Source organism: Rhinopithecus roxellana, chromosome 12 (genome assembly GCF_007565055.1).
Source record: "Rhinopithecus roxellana isolate Shanxi Qingling chromosome 12, ASM756505v1, whole genome shotgun sequence".
Lineage (NCBI taxonomy): Eukaryota > Metazoa > Chordata > Mammalia > Primates > Cercopithecidae > Rhinopithecus > Rhinopithecus roxellana.
Window position 1 is genome coordinate 109,110,927 of NC_044560.1, and position 19,962 is coordinate 109,130,888.

General features: G+C 49.4%; 1 protein-coding gene across 7 annotated transcripts in view; it reads left to right on the plus strand.

The window, feature by feature from the left end:
• Nucleotides 1–19,962, plus strand: part of TRPM4 (transient receptor potential cation channel subfamily M member 4) — a 46,417-nt gene that overhangs the window by 10,042 nt on the left and 16,413 nt on the right. For 4 of the 7 annotated variants that reach the window (XR_748648.2, XM_010369445.2, XM_010369447.2 and 1 more), the window contains 11 exons: nt 164–347; nt 5,704–5,765; nt 5,905–6,096; nt 6,336–6,435; nt 10,903–11,015; nt 11,518–11,862; nt 12,037–12,171; nt 15,994–16,123; nt 16,298–16,443; nt 17,573–17,685; nt 18,057–18,134. Coding sequence is in view for 6 of the 7 variants with exons in the window: in XM_010369445.2 (XP_010367747.1) it covers nt 164–347; nt 5,704–5,765; nt 5,905–6,096; nt 6,336–6,435; nt 10,903–11,015; nt 11,518–11,862; nt 12,037–12,171; nt 15,994–16,123; nt 16,298–16,443; nt 17,573–17,685; nt 18,057–18,134 (1,598 nt within the window). In the remaining variant the exon portion in view is untranslated. Of the gene's footprint in view, nt 1–163; nt 348–5,703; nt 5,766–5,904; nt 6,097–6,335; nt 6,436–10,902; nt 11,016–11,517; nt 11,863–12,036; nt 12,172–15,993; nt 16,124–16,297; nt 16,444–17,572; nt 17,686–18,056; nt 18,135–19,962 lie in introns of those variants that run through there. The other 3 variants (XM_030913425.1, XM_030913424.1, XM_030913422.1) reach the window with 3 other exon arrangements.

The following is a 19,962-nucleotide window of genomic DNA, read 5'->3' on the forward strand; positions in this document are numbered from 1 at the left end:
GATCTGGACTCCTGGGTCTGAGGGAGGAGGGGCTGGGGATCTGGACTCCAGGGTCTGAGGGAGGAGGAGGGGCCCGGACCCCTGGGTCTGAGGGAGGAGGAGGGGCTTGTGTCTGTCCTGGCCCTGATGAGGAGACGCCCTGGTCTGGCCATTTTTCCCCTAGGGCTCGTTCCCTGCGAGGTACCGGTGGCATGGCGACCCGGAGGACGGGGTCCAGTTTCCCCTGGACTACAACTACTCGGCCTTCTTCCTGGTGGACGATGGCACGCACTGCCGCCTGGGGGGCGAGAGCCGCTTCCGCTTGCGCCTGGAGTCCTACATCTCACAGCAGAAGACGGGCGTGGGAGGTGAGTGGCTTCTTGAATCCGTGACCCACAACCCACGACCCCAGTGCTCAAGATCCTAGTAGTTTGGTCTGGCCGAAATTTGGGGAATTACCTATGGTTAAGTGTCTTTCCCCATCATTATTCATGTTTTTAAAAACCTCTGAGGCCGGGCGCGGTGGCTCACGCCTGTAATCCCAGCACTTTGGGAAGCCGAGGCAGGTGGATCACGAGGTCAGGAGATCGAGACCATCCTGGCTAACACGGTGAAACCCTGTCTCTACTAAAAATACAAAAAATTAGCCGGGCGTGGTGGCGGGTGCCTGTAGTCCCAGCTACTCGGGAGGCTGAGGCAGGAGAATGGCGTGAACCCGGGAGGCGGAGCTTGCAGTGAGTGAGATCGCGCCACCGCACTCCAGCCTGAGCGACAGAGCAAGACTCCGTCTCAAAAAAAAAAAATTAATTAAAAACAAACAAATAAAAAAAAAAAAAAAACCTCTGTCTGGGAGTGAGGTAGCTCACATCAGTAATCCCAACAATTTGGGAGGCCCAGGCGGAAGGATTGCTTGAGGCCAGGAATTCAAGACCAGCCTGGGTAACAGAGCAAGACCTTGTCTCTACCAAATAATAATAATAATAATAATAGAGAATAAAACATTTAAAAAAATTAGCCAGTTGTGGTGTCGTGTGCCTGTAAGCCCAGCTACTTGGGAGGCTAAGGCGAGAGAATTGCTTGAACCCGGGAGGTGGAGGTTGCAGTGAACCAAGATCAAGCCACTGCAATCCAGCCTGGGCGACAGAGCAAGACTCCATCTCAAATGAACAAACAAACAAACAGACTTTATTTTGAAATCTCTCATGCATACAGAAAAATGCATGAAGGGGACAGCTTGATGCATTTTTTGTCTTGAGACGGAGTCTTGCTTTGTTGCCCAGGCTGGAGTGTAGTGGCGCGATCTCGGCTCACTGCAGCCTCTGCCTTCTGGGTTCAAGCAATTCTCCTGCCTTAGCCTCCCGAGTAGCCAGGATTACAGATGCCCGCTACCACACCAGGTAATTTTTGTATTTTTAGTAGAGACGGGATTTCACCATGTTGGCCAGGCTGGTCTCGAACTCCTGACTTCAGGTGATCTGCCCACCTTGGCCTCCCAAAGTCCTGTGATTACAGGCGTGAGCCATCGCACCCGGCCTACACATTTTTCATGACCATCCTTTTCGGTTTAAACTTCTCTGTCTTGCTTCTTCTCCTAATTGCTGCCTGATCTTCCTTAGTAAGGATGTACCCTTTCCTTTTTCTTTGTTTGAGACTGGGCCTCACTGTCACCCAGGCTGTGTGCAATGGCACAATCATGGCTCACTGTAATCTCAACCTCCCCAGGCTCAGGTGATCCTCCCACCTCAGCCTCCCGAGTAACTGGGACAACAGGCACATGCCATCACACTGAGCTAATTTTTGTATTCTTTGTAGAGGTGAGGTCTCTCTATGTAGCCCAGGCCAGTCTTGAACTCCTAGGCTAAAGTGGTCCACCAACCTTGGCCTCCCAAAGTACTGAGATTACAGGCATGAGCCACCGTGCCTGTCCCCATCTGTTATTTAAAAATTTCCCCAATCTAAGGCCAGGTGCAGTGGCTCACGCCTGTAATCCCAGCACTTTGGGAGACTGAGGCAGGCAGATCACCTGATGTCAGGGGTTCGAGACCAGCCTGGCCAACATGGTGAAACCCCATCTCTACTAAAAATACAAACAATTAACCAGGCATGGTGCCGCGCGTCTGTTATCCCAGCTACTTGGGAAGCTGAGGCAGGAGAATCACTTGAACCTGGGAGGTGGAGGTTACAGTGAGCGGAGATCATGCCACTGCACTCCAGCCTGGGCGACAGAGTGAGACTTCCTCTAAAAAAAAAAAAAAATTCCCCAATCGAATCTTTCGTGGGATTACAGTTTAAAAAAATAAAAAAAAATTCCCAGTTTATGGATATCTAAGGTTTACTAATGTTTGACACTACAAATGATGCTAAATAAAAGGTCTTTTTTTTTTTTTTGAGGTAGGGTCTCACTCTGTCACCCAGGCTGGAGTGCAGTGCTGCAGTGGTGTGATCTTGGCTCACTGCAATCTCTGCCTCCTGGGCTCAAGGAATCCTTCCACCTCAGCTTCCTGAGTAGCTAGAACCACGGGTGCACATCACCACACCACGCCCAGCTAATTTTTTGTGGTTTTGGTAGAAGCGGGATTTTGCCTTGTTGCCCAGGCTGGTCTCGAACTCCTGAGCTCAAGCGATCCACCCACCTTGGCCTCCCAAAATGCTGGGATTACAGGCATAAGCCATTGCGCCCAGCAACAAAATGTAAAAAGCGACTTTTATATGGTGTCTATTGCTATAAAAAAATCCTATGATTTTTATGGGGTTAGATATAGCTTTTGTCTCTTTTATAACCCCTTGGCTGCCTGTCTTAGAAAGTCTCATCCCACTCCAAGACAAATATTCTCGTAAGTCGTCTTTTAATATCTCTTAGTTTTATATTTAAACCTTTAATCCATCTGGAAATGATTTTTTACATATTTGAGGTCAGGAGTCTATATTTCTGTTCATCCAAAGGAGAAGCTATGTTTTCTTTATGACCATTTATTTTTTTTTTATTTTTATTTTTTTTGTTGAGATGGAGTCTCGCTCTGTCGCCCAGGCTCGAGTGCAGTGGCCGGATCTCAGCTCACTGCAAGCTCCGCCTCCCGGGTTTATGCCATTCTCCTGCCTCAGCCTCCTGAGTAGCTGGGACTACAGGCGCCCGCCACCTCGCCCGGCTAGTTTGTTTGTATTTTTTTTAGTAGAGATGGGGTTTCACCGTGTTAACCAGGATGGTCTGGATCTCCTGACCTCGTGATCCGCCCATCTCGGCCTCCCAAAGTGCTGGGATTACAGGCTTGAGGCACTGCGCCCGGCCTTATGACCATTTAATAAACCATCCTTTCCTAGCTAAATAGAATTCTTGTGGTTGTGTATTCAGATCCTTTATCTGTTGAAATCCGTTTTGAAAACTTTTTTTTTTCTCTACTTATATATTCCTGGGTCCAAACTATGCTTTGATTACAGCAGTTTAAAGATGTTTTAAGGCCAGGTGTGGTGGCTCATGCCTGTAATCCAGCACTTTAGGAGGCCAAGGCGGGTGGATCACTTGAACTCAGGAATTCAAGACCAGCCTGGCAACATAATGAAACTCCATCTCTACAAAAATAAAAATAAAAATAAATTGCCAGGCATGGTGGCACATGCCTGTAGTCCCAGCTACTGGGGAGGCTGAGGTGGGAGGATCGCTTGAGCTCAGGAAGTGGAGGCTGCAGTGAGCCGAGATGGTATCACTGCACTCCAGCCTGGGTGACAGAGTGAGACCCTGTCTCAATCATAAAAATAAATAAATAAATAAATATGCTTTAATATGTGTTAATGAAAGCTCCTTCTCACTGTCCTTTCTGAGCAATTTCTTGGCTCTTCTCTGACACTTATTTTTCCATATGAAGTTTAAAATGATTCTGTTCCATTCAAAATAGGGTAAACACCTCCAGACTTCCTCTTAACCTCCCTCTTTCTCCAGGCTGTATTGAATTTATACGTTAATTTGTGACAAGTTGACTTACTGTTAGTTTTTCCATTTATTAGACCTGTCCTTAAATAAAATTTGTAAGATTCCTCATAAATATCCTGTGCCTTTCTGGATTAATTAATTCCCAGGTATCTCATAATTTTCTTTCTTTCTTTCTTTCTTTCTTTTTTTTTGAAAAAGGGTCTCTCTCTGTCGCCCAGGCTGGAGTGCAGTGGTGCAATCACAGCTCACTGCAGCCTCTGCCTCCTGGGCTCAAGTGATTCTCCTGCCTCAAACTCCTGAGTAGCTGGGATTACAGGCATGTGCCACTATGCCCGGCTAATTTGTATGTTTAGTAGAGATGGAGTTTTACGATGTTGGTCAGGCTGGTCTCGAACTCCTGACCTCATGATCTGCCCGCCTCAGCCTCCCAAAGTGCTGGGATTACAGGCGTGAGCCACCACGCCCGGCCTAATGTTTGTATTTTTAGTAGAGATGAGGTTTCACCATGTTGGTCAGGCTGGTTTTGAACTCCTGACCTCAGGTAATCCAACCGCCTCGGCCTCCCAAAGTGCTGGGATTACAGGTGTGAGCCACCTCGCCTGGCCTAGTTTCTAATTTTAATGGGAATAGAGTTAGTATAATCTTATCTTTATGGTGCAATTGGATTTTAGTACATATCTATATTGTGCTTGCATAGCCCTTTCTATTTTCATTTCCTTTACTTTCTGTTTGAACTTTCACTCCCTCTGGCTCCTGATGGTTAATCAATTACAGGATTGACGCATGCAAGAAACACCTGCCTCATTCAGGGACTCAGGAGTCGAGGTCCTCAGCACCCTCCTCCCCGGGGAAGTTAAGCATTACTGTCTTCAAAATCTAGCTCCCTCCTGAAGTGTTCAAAGACATGACAATTCTGGCCGGGCACGCTGGCTCACAGCTGTAATTCCAGCACTTTGGGAGGCCAAGGTGGGAGGATCCCTTGAGTCCAGGAGTTCGAGACCAGCCTGGGCAAGATGGCAAGACCTCCATCTCTACCAAAAATTAAAAAGTTAGCTGGGCATGGTGGTGCATGCCCGTCGTCCCAGCTGCTTAGAAGGCTAAAGTAGGAGGATCAAGACTGCAGTGAGGTGTGATCATGGCCCTGCACTCCAGCCTGGGTGAGAGAGTGACACCCTGTTTCAAAAGTTAGGCTGGTGGCTGGGCGCGGTGGCTCAAGCCTGTAATCCCAGCACTTTGGGAGGCCGAGACGGGCGGATCACGAGGTCAGGAGATCGAGACCATCCTGGCTAACACGGTGAAACCCTGTCTCTACTAAAAAATACAAAAAAAAAAAAACTAGCCGGGCGAGGTGGTGGCGCCTGTAGTCTCAGCTACTCGGGAAGCTGAGGCAGGAGAATGGCGTAAACCTGGGAGGCGGAGCTTGCAGTGAGCTGAGATCCGGCCACTGCACTCCAGCCTGGGTGACAGAGCGAGACTCTGTCTCAAAAAAAAAAAAAAAAAAAAAAAGTTAGGCTGGTGCGGTGGCTCATGCCTGTAATCCCAGCGCTTTGGGAGGCCAAGTTGGGAGGATTGCTTGAGGCCAGGAGTTCGAGACCACCCTGGCCAACACAGCAAGATGCTCATTTCTAAAATAAATACATAATTAAGTAAAAAAGAAATGACAATGCCAATGAGCCTCTGAACAGAAGATTAGGACAAGGCTGATATTTGCCCCAGGGACTCCTGGGATATGTGGTGTTCTCCTATCTCCAGCAAAGGCTGATGGGAGATAATCAAGCTCCCTTCTCTTCTTGCCTCAGGGACTGGAATTGACATCCCTGTCCTGCTTCTCCTGATCGATGGTGATGAGAAGATGTTGACGGTACAGGGGCCTGGATACCTGGATCTAAGGGGGAAGGAGAGTTGGGGGCTAGGACTCCTGGGTCCTGAGTCATAGGGAGGGTCTGGGGGTCTGACTCTGGGTAGCCTTCTCTGACGTGACTCTTCCCTTTATCCTGTAGCAAATAGAGAACGCCACCCAGGCTCAGCTCCCCTGTCTCCTCGTGGCTGGCTCTGGGGGAGCTGCGGACTGCCTGGCGGAGACCCTGGAAGACACTCTGGCCCCAGGGAGTGGGGGAGCCAGGCAAGGCGAAGCCCGGGATCGAATCAGGCGTTTCTTTCCCAAAGGGGACCCTGAGGTCCTGCAGGCCCAGGTATGACACTGGGGGCCCAACTCTGGATCCTGAGATGGGAGGGAGCTGGGGACTTGGGCTCCTGGGTCTGAGGGAGGAGGGGCTGGGGGCCTGGACTTCCAGGTTCCAGGAGTAGAGGGTTCTGGGCACCTAGACTATTAGGTCCTGGGGGGGAATGGCCTCCTCTATCCCTTTGGACAGGGCCCAACAGGAGCTGGGGATGGAGCTGGGCTAGGGATCCAGAACTGGCTATTCCACAGGTGGAGAGGATTATGACCCGGAAGGAGCTCCTGACAGTCTATTCTTCTGAGGATGGGTCTGAGGAATTCGAGACCATAGTTTTGAAGGCCCTTGTGAAGGGTAAAAGTTGTACCCTCCAGTCCTCCCCCTCTCTCAGTTCAACCTTGGACACCTTTCCTGGCCTGGGCACTTCATCCACCCTCTCTAATCCAAGGCCCATGCCCCCTTTACCCCTCTTAATATCTTTCCCCTTTGGGGCTTTGCATGGTGCTATTTGGGTAGTTTTCCCGGATGCTTCCATTATGTTCCAGCATCTGCTTTCCTCTATGGGATCCATCCAGCCATTCTTTCATCTTTCCAGCCATCCATCCATATGTACAGGTCGGTCTTTCCATCTCTTTACCTACCCATCCTTCCAGTCATCTGTCATTCTTTCATCCATCCATCCTTTCACCTGTCCATCCACACATCCACCAACAATTCCTGAGAATTCCATCCACTCATTCCTCCATTCATCCATCTTCTCACCTGTCTGTCCACACATCCATGGACAATTCCATCCACTCATTCTTCCATCCACTCATTCCTCCATCCATCCATCTTCTCACCTGTCCATCCACACATCCATGGACAATTCCATCCACTCATTCCTCCATCCATCCATCTTCTCACCTGTCTGTCCACACATCCACGAACAATTCCATCCACTCATTCTTCCATCCATCCATCTTCTCACCTGTCCATCCACACATCCACTGGCAATTCCTAAGAATTCCATCCACTCATTCCTCCATCCATGCCTCTTCTCACCTGTCCGTCCACACATCCACTGACAATTTCATCCACTCATTCCTCCATCCATTAATCTTTCATCCATTTACCCATCTACCCCTCCATCTTTTCTTTTCTTTTTTTTTTTTTTTGAGACGGAGTCTCGCTCTGTCACCCAGGCTGGAGTGCAGTGGCCGGACCTCAGCTCACTGCAAGCTCCACCTCCCGGGTTTATGCCATTCTCCTGCCTCAGCCTCCCGAGTGGCTGGGACTACAGGCACCCGCCACCTCGCCTGGCTAGTTTTTTGTATTTTTTTAATAGAGACGGGGTTTACACCATGTTAGCCAGGATGGTCTCGATCTCCTGACCTCGTGATCTGCCTGTCTCGGCCTCCCAAAGTGCTGGGATTACAGGTTTGAGCCACCACGCCTGGCCTACCCCTCCATCTTGTCATTCATCCATCCAACTGTTCTTCCATCTATCCATCCACCCACCCGTTCTTCCTTCCCTATATGCTTCCAATATGCGTGAAGCACTCTGTCTAGACATGAACCAAAACACTGTCTCCCTGTGAGGAAGTCCAGATATTTCACTAGAAATGGCAGCTTGGAGGATGGAATGATGAAAACCAAGACGGGGAAGCATAGTACCCACCTGGAAGAGGCTGCGGTGGGGTTTATTTATTTATTTATTGAGACAGGGTCTTGCTCTGTAGGCCAATCTGGAGTATAATGGTGTGATCATGGCTCATTGCAGCCTCAACCTCCCAGGCTCAAGTGATCCTCCTACCTCAGCCTTCTGAGTAGCTGGGAACACACCTGCCCGCCACTACACTGGTAAATTTAAAAATTTTTTTTTTTTTTTTTTTTTTTTGGTACAGACGAGGTCTTGCTCTGTTGCCCACGCTGGTCGTGAACTCCTGGCCTCAACTGATCCTCCCGCCTCAGTCTCCCAAAGTGCTGGGGTTACCACTGCATTTCAGCCTGGGCGACAGAGCGAGACTCTGTCTCAAAAAGAAACAAACCAGCTTGGCCTCTTTCTTGCTGTGTGGTCTTGAGAAAGCAGCTTCCCCTCTCTGAGCCCCAGTTTCTCTCTGTGGAAAGTGATAATATCTTGCAGGAGTGTTATAAGCCTCCAAGGCAAGGTATGAGTTATGCCTGGTCCCTGGTGGGGGCCCAGTAAGAGGGATCTCGTCTTAATATGATTCCATTTCCTCTGGGGGCACATCCTTCAGTATAAGGTGACTCTCAGTGGGCAAATCTGATTCACTCTGCGGAAGTTAACTCAGCAGCCTCCTGAGAGAAAATAAGGCAGCTCTGTAAGATGCGGTTTGCGGGGGTGGTGTTGTAAGCCCAGCAGGAGCGTGTAAGTGATCGCAGTCCACTGGGGGAACTGTAGATGGCTGATAGGCCTGGGGATAGCAGAGTTGAATGGATGGAATTTCAGCAAGAAAGAAGGGGCAAGGTCTTTTTTTGTTTTTGTTTTTGTTTTTTATTTGAGACGGAGTCTCGCTCTGTCGCCCAGGCTGGAGTACAGTGGCGCAATCTCGGCTCACTGCAAGCTCCACCTCCCAGGTTCAAGCGATTCTCCTGCCTCAGCCTCCGGAGAAGCTGGGACTACAGGTGCCCGCCACCACGCCTGGCTAATGTTCGTATTTTTAGTAGAGACGGGGTTTTACCGTGTTGGCCAGAATGGTCTTGACCTCCTGACCTCGTGATCTGCCCACCTCGGCCTCCCAAAGTGCTTGGATTACAAGCATGAGCCACCGCCCCCGGCCCATGAATGCTTCTTAAGAGTCTAGCATAGGCAGGCCTAGTGCTGGGCAGTTGGTATACTCCTTTGCCCTTCATCTCCCTTCCCTGCCTGCAAGGATTATCACTCCATTTTGCAGATGAAGAGACTGAGGCTCAGAGAGAGGAAAAATCGCATGCCCAGGGTCATCTGGCTAGTAGCAGGGGTCAGGCTTTTCATGTGAGTCTGTATAATTCTCAAGCCCATAGGAAGGGGCATGTTTGGAGAGAGGTCAGAGGCTCGCAGGGTTGGTATGTATCATTGGCATGAAGGGAGTGTTGGAGACAAGGCCAGTAAGGCGGGTAGGGCCAAACCACCCAGGACCTCAAATGCCAGGCGGAGGGTCTAAAGGCTGTCCTTGAGAGGCAGCAGAGGACCAAGGTCGGTTGTGTGGATAAAAAAGACTCTCTGGGGCTGGGCGCGGTGGCTCACGCCTGTAATCCCAGCACTTTGGGAGGCCGAGACGGGCGGATCATGAGGTCAGGAGATCGAGACCGTCCTGGCTAATACGGTGAAACCCCGTCTCTACTAAAAACTACAAAAAACTAGCCGGGCGAGGTGGTGGGCGCCTGTAGTCTCAGCTACTCGGGAGGCTGAGGCAGGAGAATGGTGTAAACCCGGGAGGCGGAGCTTGCAGTGAGCTGAGATCCGGCCACCGCACTCCAGCCTGGGCGACAGAGCGAGACTCCGTCTCAAAAAAAAAAAAAAAAAAAAAAAATCATAGAAAAGCCCGCTCTGAATGGACATCTGGGTTTTGAAAGAGCACAGAGAGCCATGTGGTCCTAGACATGTGACTGCCTTTCTGGGCCTCTGTTTCCTCAACTACAGCCTTAGAGGCTACACTGGTCAAGCTACAGAGTCACCACAGCGTGGAACTTCTTCCCACAGTTACTGTAATTGGTTACAGTGCTCTGAAGGGGGTGCCACTATCTTCCATTTCATAGATGAGGAAACCGAAGCTCCCAAGGTTCAATGGCTTGCCTGAAGTCACTCAGCTGGTACTGGTGGACTGAGGACTGGAACCCACGTCTGCCTGCCCCAGAGCTCGTTGCTCATCTCCACTGCATGAGATTATCTCTTTCTGTGGTACCAGTTTTTGGAGCAACCAGAATGAGATGAATTTGTTTTGGAGATAGATACAGAGCAAGTGGAGGCAGAAGGAAACCTAACTCCATGTCACAACAAATGCCCTTCAGGACTTTTCATGCCCCTATTGACTGTACATGTTTGGATCCACTAAATAGCTGGATCAAATTTTTAAGGGTTTCTTGTTCTCTCTTGCTGTTTTAGTGACCTCCAGGGTCTCTCTGAGTCCCTCTCAGGTTCAGATTTTTTCCAATCTCATTTTCTGCTGTTGTCACCTCTTTCCCCTCACAACATACCCCAAGTTTCAGAAATGAGAGTGACTCACATTTGTCATCATCTGCTGTGTGGTTTTTTTTTGTTTGTTTTGTTTTTGCACCCAGGCCTTTGCTTCTGCTGTGCCTGCTGCTTTGAACGCCCTTTTCCTATCTTAGATGCACACCTCCCAATCCTGGTGGTCTTCAAAGTGCTACCTCAACACACATTCTCTGGGAGCTGTCTTGGGCCACTCTATACCTCTGTGACCATATCCTCCTCTGGGTCCTAATCATATTATATGCCCACCTCTGAGGGCACCGAGCACTCTGAGGGTAGTTATGTGTTGGGGGGGCATATTTCCCCCAATAGAACCAGCTTCTTCAGGGTAGGAACTGTATCCGATTTCTCTCTCCACTGCTTGGTCCGTAACATACCTCAATAAATATTAAATGAATAAGTGATTCCTTTTCTTTCTTCTTGGGGGCTGTAAACCAGTGGTCTCTGCTCTGGCCCTGAGCCAAATGACCTTATGCTTATCATAACCTGACTGCTTAAAGACCCCCACACTCTGCCCAGTAGCACCCCCTTTATGCAGAGTTTAAAAGTCAGGCATGCAAAATAGACATTCATAAGATGTCCCTCCTCCCCTGACTTCTTGCCCCCTCTCCCTCTAATCCTTCCAGCCTGCGGGAGCTCGGAGGCCTCAGCCTACCTGGACGAGCTGCGTTTGGCTGTGGCTTGGAACCGCGTGGACATTGCCCAGAGTGAACTCTTTCGGGGGGACATCCAATGGCGGGTGAGGGGTCAGGGCCTGGGGGTTGCGCATCCTGACAAAGGGACTGTGCTATCCTCCCTCTCTGCCTTCTTAGACACCTTTCCACCCTGCCTTCCATTATGGCCTGTCCAGCCTTCCCTTAATTGCCCATCCATCTCTGATTGTCCATCTGCCCCAACATGTTTCCTCCCCATCCATCCCTCTGTCCATCTATCCATCTCTCCACGCTGTACATCCATCTATCCATTCATCCGTTCATTCATCTATTTATCTATCCATCCATCCATTTGTCTGTCCGTCCGTCCGTCCATCCATCCATCCATCCATCCATCCATCCATCCATCCATCCATCCATTTTATCCATCCATCCGTTTGTCCATCCGTCCGTCCATCCATCCATCCATCCATCCATCCATCCATCCATCCATCCATCCATCCATCTGTCCCTCATACCGTTGTACCCCCGTCTCTTGTCCTTAACCTTTGAGCTAATCTCTTCCCCCATTCATCCCACCCCCGCCAGTCCTTCCATCTCGAAGCCTCCCTCATGGACGCCCTGCTGAATGACCGGCCCGAGTTCGTGCGCTTGCTCATCTCCCACGGCCTCAGCTTGGGCCGCTTTCTGACCCCGATGCGCCTGGCCCAACTCTACGGCGCGGCGCCCCCCAACTCGCTCATCCGCAACCTTTTGGACCAGGCGTCCCACAGCGCAGGCACCAAAGCCCTAGCCCAAAAAGCGGGAGCTGCGGAGCCCCGGCCCCCTGACGTGGGGCATGTGCTGAGGATGCTGCTGGGGAAGATGTGTGCACCGAGGTACCCCTCCGGGGGCGCCTGGGACCCTCACCCAGGCCAGGGCTTCGGGGAGAGCGTAAGGACCGGGCAAAGCTGGGGGGGCCCCCTCTCCATGGGAAGGACCTGGGGGCGGGATTACATCAGGAATGGGGCGTGGCCAGAGCAGGGGTGTGGCCAAACCAGGGGCAGGGCTGGTGGTGGCCAGTGTTGGGGAGGGGCCAGTCCTCACCACCCCTCCTTTTGCTGGCAGATGGGTCTGCTCTCGGACAAGGCCACCTCGCTGCTCTCACTGGATGCTGACCTCGGGCAGGCCCCCTGGAGTGACCTGCTTATTTGGGCACTGCTGCTGAACAGGGCACAGATGGCCATGTACTTCTGGGAGATGGTGAGTGCTGACTTGGCGCTCCTGCATCCCTGTCCTTTAGGCCACTGGATGCCAGCGTTCACCATACAATTACTATACAATTCCCCGACCCCTGACATCACCTGACCGGCGCCCCATCCTCCATCCGTGATACATGCCTCCAACTGCTTCCTCTTTCTTTTCTCTCCCTCATATCAAGCATTATTTTATACTTTTACTTTTCGAGACAGAGTCTCGCTCTGTTGCCCAGGCTGCAGTGCAATGGCATGATCTTGGCTCACTGCAACCTCAGTCTCCCAGGTTCAAGTAATTCTCCTGCCTCAGCCTCCCAAGTAACTGGGATTACAGGCACCTGCCACCATGCCTGGCTAATTTTTGTTTTTTGTTTTTTTTTTAAGTAGAGATGGGGTTTCACCATGTTAGCCAGGCTGGACTGCTGACCTCAAGCGATCCGCCTGCTTCGGCTTCGGAAAATGCTGGGATTACAGGCATGTGCCACCATGCTCGGCCAAGATTCTCTCTTTGTTTTGGCCTTTGATAACATATCTCAGTGTGGATCTCTCTGAATTTATTTTACTTGGAGTTCCTTGAGCTTCCTGGATGTGTAGACTTATGTCTTTCATCAAATTTTGGAAGTTTTTAGGACATTATATCTTCAAATATTATTTCTTTCCCTTTCTCTCTTTCTTTTCCTTTTGGACTCTCATTATGTGTGTATTAGTATTCTGTATGGTGTCTTGCAAGTCCCTTAGGCTCTACTTATTTTCCTTCATTTGTTTTTCTCTTTTCTCCTCCAGCTGGATAATCTCAATGAACTTAGCTTCAAATTCACTGATCTTTATTTTGCCTTTTTTATGAATCTACTGTTGAGTCCCTCTAGTGGTTTTTATGTTTCAGTTATTGTGCTTTTTAGCTTCAGAGTTTCTGTTTGGTTCCTTTCTGTAATTTCTATCTCTATATTCTTTTTTTTTCTCCCCTGGTCCCACTACAAAACTTTATTTTTGATTAGAGTACCATTCTCAATCTCTTCTATAAGAAGCAGGAAAAAAAAGCGCCACTTCACTCAAGACCTATGTACATATAAGATGTTTTCTGGTTTTTTATTTTTTATTTTTTTTTAAATTTTTATTATTTTTTAAAAAATAAATTCAGTGTTCAAAATTTCTATAAAGAATTAACCCAGTTTCAGGAAACACTGCCTCTATCTCTGTATTCTTATTCTCTAGGTGGTGAGACATCTTTTTCCTGGCTACCTTTAGTTCTTTTTTCATGATTTCCTTTAGCTCTTTGAGCATATTTAAGACAGGTTATTTAAAGTCTTTGTCTAGTAAGTTCAATGTCTGAGTTTCTGCAGGGATAGTTTCTATTCATTTATTTATTTTTCCTACTCATTTCTATTCATTTCATTTATTTTCCTTTCTTTTCTTTTTTTCTTTTTTTTGTTGTTGTTGAGACAGAGTCTCATTCTGTCACTCAGGCTGGACTGCAGTGGTGTGACCAGAGTTCACTGCAAACTTGACCTTCTTGGACTCAAGCGATCTTCCCACCTCAGCCTCCTGAGTAGTTGGGTCTACCGGCCACATGACAAGCTAATTTAAAAAAAATCTGCATGGTCGGGCGCGGTGGCTCAAGCCTGTAGTCCCAGCACTTTGGGAGGCCGAGACGGGCGGATCACGAGGTCAGGAGCTCGAGACCATCCTGGCTAACATGGTGAAACCCCATTTCTACTAAAAAATACAAATAACTAGCCGGGCGAGGCAGCGGGCGCCTGTAGTCCCAGCTACTCAGGAGGCTGAGGCAGGAGAATGGTGTAAACCCAGGAGGCGGAGCTTGCAGTGAGCTGAGATCCGGCCACTGCACTCCAGGCTGGGCGACAGAGCGAGACTCTGTCTCAAAACAAACAAACAAACAAACAAACAAAAACTTTTATTGTTAGAGACAGGGTCTTCCTCAGTCATCCAGGCTGGAGTGCAGTGGCATGATCATGGCTCACTGCAGCCTCAACTTCCTGGGCTCATTTGATCCTCCTACCTCAGCCTCCCTAGTAGCTGGGACTACAGGAGCAAACCACCACGCCTGGCTAACTAAAAAAAATATTTTTTTTGAGACGGAGTCTCGCTCTGTCGCTCAGGCTGGAGTGCAGTGGCATGATCTCAGCTCACTGCAAGTTCCACCTCCCGGGTTCATGCCAGTCTTCTGCCTCAGCCTCCCGAGTAGCTGGGACTACAGGCGCCCGCCAGCACGCCCAGCTAATTTTTTTTTTTTTTTTTTTGTATTTTTAGTAGAGACAGGGTTTCACCATTTTAGCCAGGATGGTCTCGATCTCCTGACCTCATGATCCGCCTGCCTCAGCCTCCCAAAGTGCTGGGATTATAGGCATGAGCCACCACGCCCGGCCAAAAAAAATTTTTTTTGTAGAGATGGAGTCTCACTATGTTGCCTAGGCTGGTCTTGAATTCCTGGGCTCAAGCAATCCTCCTGCATCTGTAACCACCCAATGGGTTCACCTTGCCTGCTGCCTAGACAGAGCTGACTTATCAAAACAGGAAATTGTAATGGAGAAAGAGTAATTCACGCAGAGCCGGGCTGTGTGGGAGACCTCAGTTTTATTATTACTCAAATCAGTCTCCTTGAGGATTCGGGGATGAGACTTTTTAAAGATAATTTGGTGGGTAGGGGCTTGGGAAGTGGGGAGTGCTGATTGGTCAGGTTGGAGATGAACTCACAGGGAGCCCAAGTGAGTTTTTCTTGCTGTCTTTTGTTCCTGAGTGGGAAGGCAGAACTCATTGAGCCAGATTACAGTCTGGGTCATGTCAGCTGATCCATCCAGTGCAAGGTCTGCAAACTATCTCAAGCATTCATCTTAGGTTTTACAATAGTAATGTTATCCCCAGGAGCAATCTGGGGAGCCAGAGGCTGCATGGCCCCCTAACCATAATTTCTAATTTTTTTTTTTTTTTTTTTTTTTTGAGACAGAGTCTCGCTCTGTCACCCAGGCTGGAGTGCAGTGGCACAATCTTGGCTCACTGCAGCTCCGCCTCCCGGGTTCACACCATTCTTCTGCCTCAGCCTCCCGAGTAGCTGGGACTACAGGCGCTTGCCACCACGCCCGGCTAATTTTTTGTATTTTTAGTAGAGACGGGGTTTCACCGTGTTAGCCAGGATGGTTTCAATCTCCTGACCTCATGATGCGCCCGCCTCGGCATCCTAAAGTGCTGGGATTACAGGCATGAGCCACCATGCCCAGCCCATAATTTATAATCTTGTAGCTAATTTGTTAGTCCTCAAAGGCAGACTGGTCCCCAGGCAAGAAGGGCGTCTTTTGGGAAAGGGCTATGATCAATTTTGTTTCAGAGTCAAACCATGAACTGAATTCCTTCCCAAAGTTACTTGAGCCTATGCCCAGGAATGAGCAAGGACAGCTTAAGGGCTAGAAGCCAGATGGAGTCAGCTAGGTCTGATTTCCTTCACTGTCATCATTTCCTCAGTTGTAATTTTTGCAAAGGTGGTTTCACTTCAGCCTCCCAGCATGCTGGGATTACAGTCATGAGCCACTTTACCCAGCCTCCAACTGCTTCTTGACCTGTCTGTGACTGCTGAATTCATTCTAACCCCTGACTTGCATCCGTGACTTGCATCCCTGGTCTCTGAACCACCTGACTTCTGGCATTTTCAACTGACGTTCAGTTTCTTCCAGATCTGTCTCCAAACATTGCTTCTTCCTTGGCCTCTGATGACCCCAGTTAGTTTCTGACCTCTGACTCTGTCCCTTCCCTTGACTTCAGGCTTTCTCCCCCTCTATGAACCCTCTTTGAGGCATCTATGCCCTCTTTGCCTCTCCAGGGTTCCAATGCAGTTTCCTCAGCTCTTGGGGCCTGTTTGCTGCTCCGGGTGATGGCACGATTGGAGCCTGATGCTGAGGAGGCAGCACGGAGGAAAGACCTGGCGATCAAGTTTGAGGGGATGGGCGTTGGTGCGTGGAGCATAGTGCCTGGGAGCAGGGACGGGGGCTGCCGCCAGGGGAGGAATGTGCATCGCCGCACTCCTCACATATCCCTGCACCATCCCCTTAAATTCCCTTTCCTCTCCCTTCACACCCTCACCCTACTTCCCATCCCTGTCACATAACTAACTCCTCTGCCTCTAGACCTCTTTGGTGAGTGCTATCACAGCAGTGAGGTAAGGGCTGCCCGCCTCCTCCTTCGTCGCTGCCCGCTCTGGGGGGATGCCACTTGCCTCCAGCTGGCCATGCAAGCTGACGCCCGTGCCTTCTTTGCCCAGGATGGGGTACAGGTGAGTATCTGCGACATCAACATCCCAAACAGTCTCCAAGTGGACTCTGGGAAGTACAGGGATGAGCCCCTGCCATTGGGAACATCTATGGTCTTGACCAGCCCCTCTCCCTGGAGACTACCCAGAAAGTCTCTCTTCTCCCTCAGAAAGGCTGCTCTTCCCATAAGAAGCCTCACTCCCTTCCACTAAAAGCCAACCTTCCCACGGCAAAGCCCATCCTCCTAAAAAGTTCCACTCCAGATAGAGAAACTCCTGGTGACCCTATCAGGAAGTTCCACCTTTAACCTAAGAAGTCCTTCCCCCTTTCACGGAAGAGTCCATTTCTTTCAAAGGAAGTCCTAAGTCATCCACAGGAAGTCTGACGTCATCCACAGGAAGTCCCATGTCATCCACAGGAAATCCTTTCCACTTCTTTTAGAGGTCCCTAGTTTCAGTTCTCAGCAATTAGAATGGCCTTACCGAACAATTACGTTTTATTTTTGGACAAAAACTTTGGCCTAGGAAATCCCACCCTTTCTATAGGAAATTGTCTGCCTTGGGAAGCCCCACTTGCTCCCACAGTCTCTCCGATCCTGACAAGTTGACATTTTGGAAACATTATCAGTATTTTTAGTTTGAATCTGACAGGGGCTCAGAATCTCACTTCAGTACAGGAAGTTGTGCCCACCCGACAGGAAGTCCCATCCTCATCTGTTGGAATGGTTTGGCCCACATTTCAAACAGCTACCCAGAGTCCCTGGCTGTGGATAGTGGTTAAACTCATCCAGCTCTACCATATACAGGCTGTGTTTCTTTGGGCCATTTCCTTAACCTCTCTGTGCCTCATGTGTGCCAAGGAGGAGATACTAGTACCCACCCCCTTATGTGTCGAGGATTCAGTGGACTAATCTACATAAAGTGCTTAGCCCTGTATCTGCCATATAGTGTCAATTTAAGTGTTGGCTGTTTACTGTCAAAACCTGGCCCAAGTTGTCTTTGCCTTTCACCACCGTTTCCCTACCTCAATAGCTGTGGCTGTGACACTGGGCACTTGCTCTGTACTTTGGAGCTGTGGTCCAACCCTTGCTGGGCATCTTAGGGAGGGGGCTGTGGGGGATATTTGAATCCTAATCCTGCCCACCCCCCACAGTCTCTGCTGACACAGAAGTGGTGGGGAGATATGGCCAGCACTACACCCATCTGGGCCCTGATTCTTGCCTTCTTTTGCCCCCCACTCATCTACACCCGCCTCATCACCTTCAGGTCAGTACCCTGGGGTAAGAGTGGTGGGGATGGGGGCGGGGTGCTCAGTTTCTCCTTCCTGCTCACTCTGCCCACCTTTCTTCCCTCATCTGCCCATTGTGTCCCTTCCCTGGGAATGGGACTCTCTCTCCATCCACTATGGGAGTGCTGTGGGAGGTAAGTTTTGGGGGAATCCTCCCCGTGTCTCTAGTGGCAGTTACTCTGCCTTTCTGGCCATGGCTCTGGGGGAAGGTGCCTTTGGAGTGACTTTAGGAAACCACCTCTCTGTCTGTCTGCCACGTCTCCAGGTGAAGAAGTTTGAGTTTTGCTGGAGAATGCCTCTCCACCTCCTCTTCCCCTTATTTCTCACTCTGTGCTTCCCTCCTTGCCAGGAAATCAGAAGAGGAGCACACACGGGAGGAGCTAGAGTTTGACATGGATAGTGCCGTTAACGGAGAAGGGCCTGTTGGGTGAGTGGAGCCCCCAGCACTGTGTGAGGTGGGGACATCCTGGGCAGTTCAGGACATGTGGCACTTCCACGTTGTGTTAGTCCCCTCTTGAGTTGCTACAAAGGAATACCTGAGACTGAGTAATTTATAAAGAAAAGAGGTTTCATTGGCTCATGGTTCTGCAAGTTGTACAGGAAGCATAGTGTTGGCATCTGCTGCTGGTGAGCCCTCAGGAAGCTTCCACTCATGACAGAAAGTGAGGGAGGAGCCAGTGTATCACATGGCAAGAGCAGAAACAGGAGTAGGGGGTACCACATAGATCTCATGTGAACTAACTGAGCAAAAAGTCACCAAGGGGATGGTGCTAAGCCATTTATGAGGGACGTACCACCAGGACCCAAACACCTTCCCCAGGCCCAACCTCCAACATTAGCGATTACCTTTCTTTCCTTCTTTCTTTCTCTTTCCTTCTTTCTTTCTTTCTTTCTTTCTTTCTTTCTTTCTTTCTTTCTTTCTTTCTTTCTTTCTTTCTTTCTTTCTTTCTTTCTTTCTTTCTTTTCTTTCCTTCTTTCTTTCTTTCTTTCTCTTTCTTTCTTATTTCTCTTTCTTTCTTTCCCTTTCTTTCTTTCTTTTTTCTTTCTTTCTTTCTTTCTTTCTTTCTTTCTTTCTTTCTTTCTTTCTTTCTTTCTCTTTCTCTCTCTCTCTCTCTTTCTCTCCTTCCTTCCTTCCTTCCTTCCTTCCTTCCTTCCTTCCTTCCTTCCTGTCTTGTCTTCTTTTTCTTTTCTTTATTTTTTTTGATATGGAATCTCCCTTGGTTGCCCAGGCTGGAGTGCAATAGTGCAATCTTGGCTCACTGCAGCCTCTGTTTCCTGGGTTCCTGATCCGCCTGTCTCAGCCTTCCAAGTAGGTGGGAGTAGAGGTGCATGCCACTACGCCCAGCTAATTTTTGTATTTTTAAAGTAGAATCAGGGTTTTACCATGTTGGCCAGGCTGGTGTTGACCTCCTGACTTCAAGTGATTCGCCCACTTTGGCCTCCCAAAGTGCTAGGATTACAGGTGTGAGCCAGCATGCCCAGCCAGGGTTTACATTTCTTCCTTTTTTTTTTTTTTTTTTTGAAATGGAGTCTCAATCCGTCACCCAGGCTGGAGTGCAGTGGTGCGATTTCGGCTCACTGCAACCTCCGCCTCCTGGGTTCAAGCGATTCTCCTGCCTCAGCCTCCTGAATAGCTGGGACTACAGGCGCCCACCACCATGCCCAGCTAACTTTTGTACTTTTAGTAGTGACAGGTTTCACCATATTGGCCAGGCTGCTCTTGAACTCCTGCCCTTGTGATCCTCCCGCCTCAGCCTCCCAAAGTACTGGGATTACAGGCGTGAGCCATTGTGCCCGGCCCAGGGATTACATTTCAATGTGAGATTTGGAAGGGACAAACGTCCAAACTATATCACACATCCCATCAGGGACTGAGATACTGAGGAAGCTTCCCAAATGCCAAGCTCAGGTCAGCCTCCTAACTAGCAGGGAACGCAGGCATGTGCCACCAACAAAAAAATAAAAATAAAAAAAATTGAAGTCTGAGTCTTGCTATGTTGTCCAGGCTGGTCTCAAACTCCTGGGCTTAAGCTATCCCCAAACCTTGGCCTCCCAAAATGGTGTGAGCCACTGTATCTGGCCTCAAATTTAAATATATTTATGTATATACAGCTTTTTTGTTTGCTTGTTTTTTGAGACGGAGTCTTGCTCTGTCTCCAGGCAGGAGTGCAGTGGTGCGATCTCGGCTCACTGCAATCTCTGCCTCCTGGGTTCAAGCGATTCTCCTGCCTCAGCCTCTCGAGTAGCTGGGATTA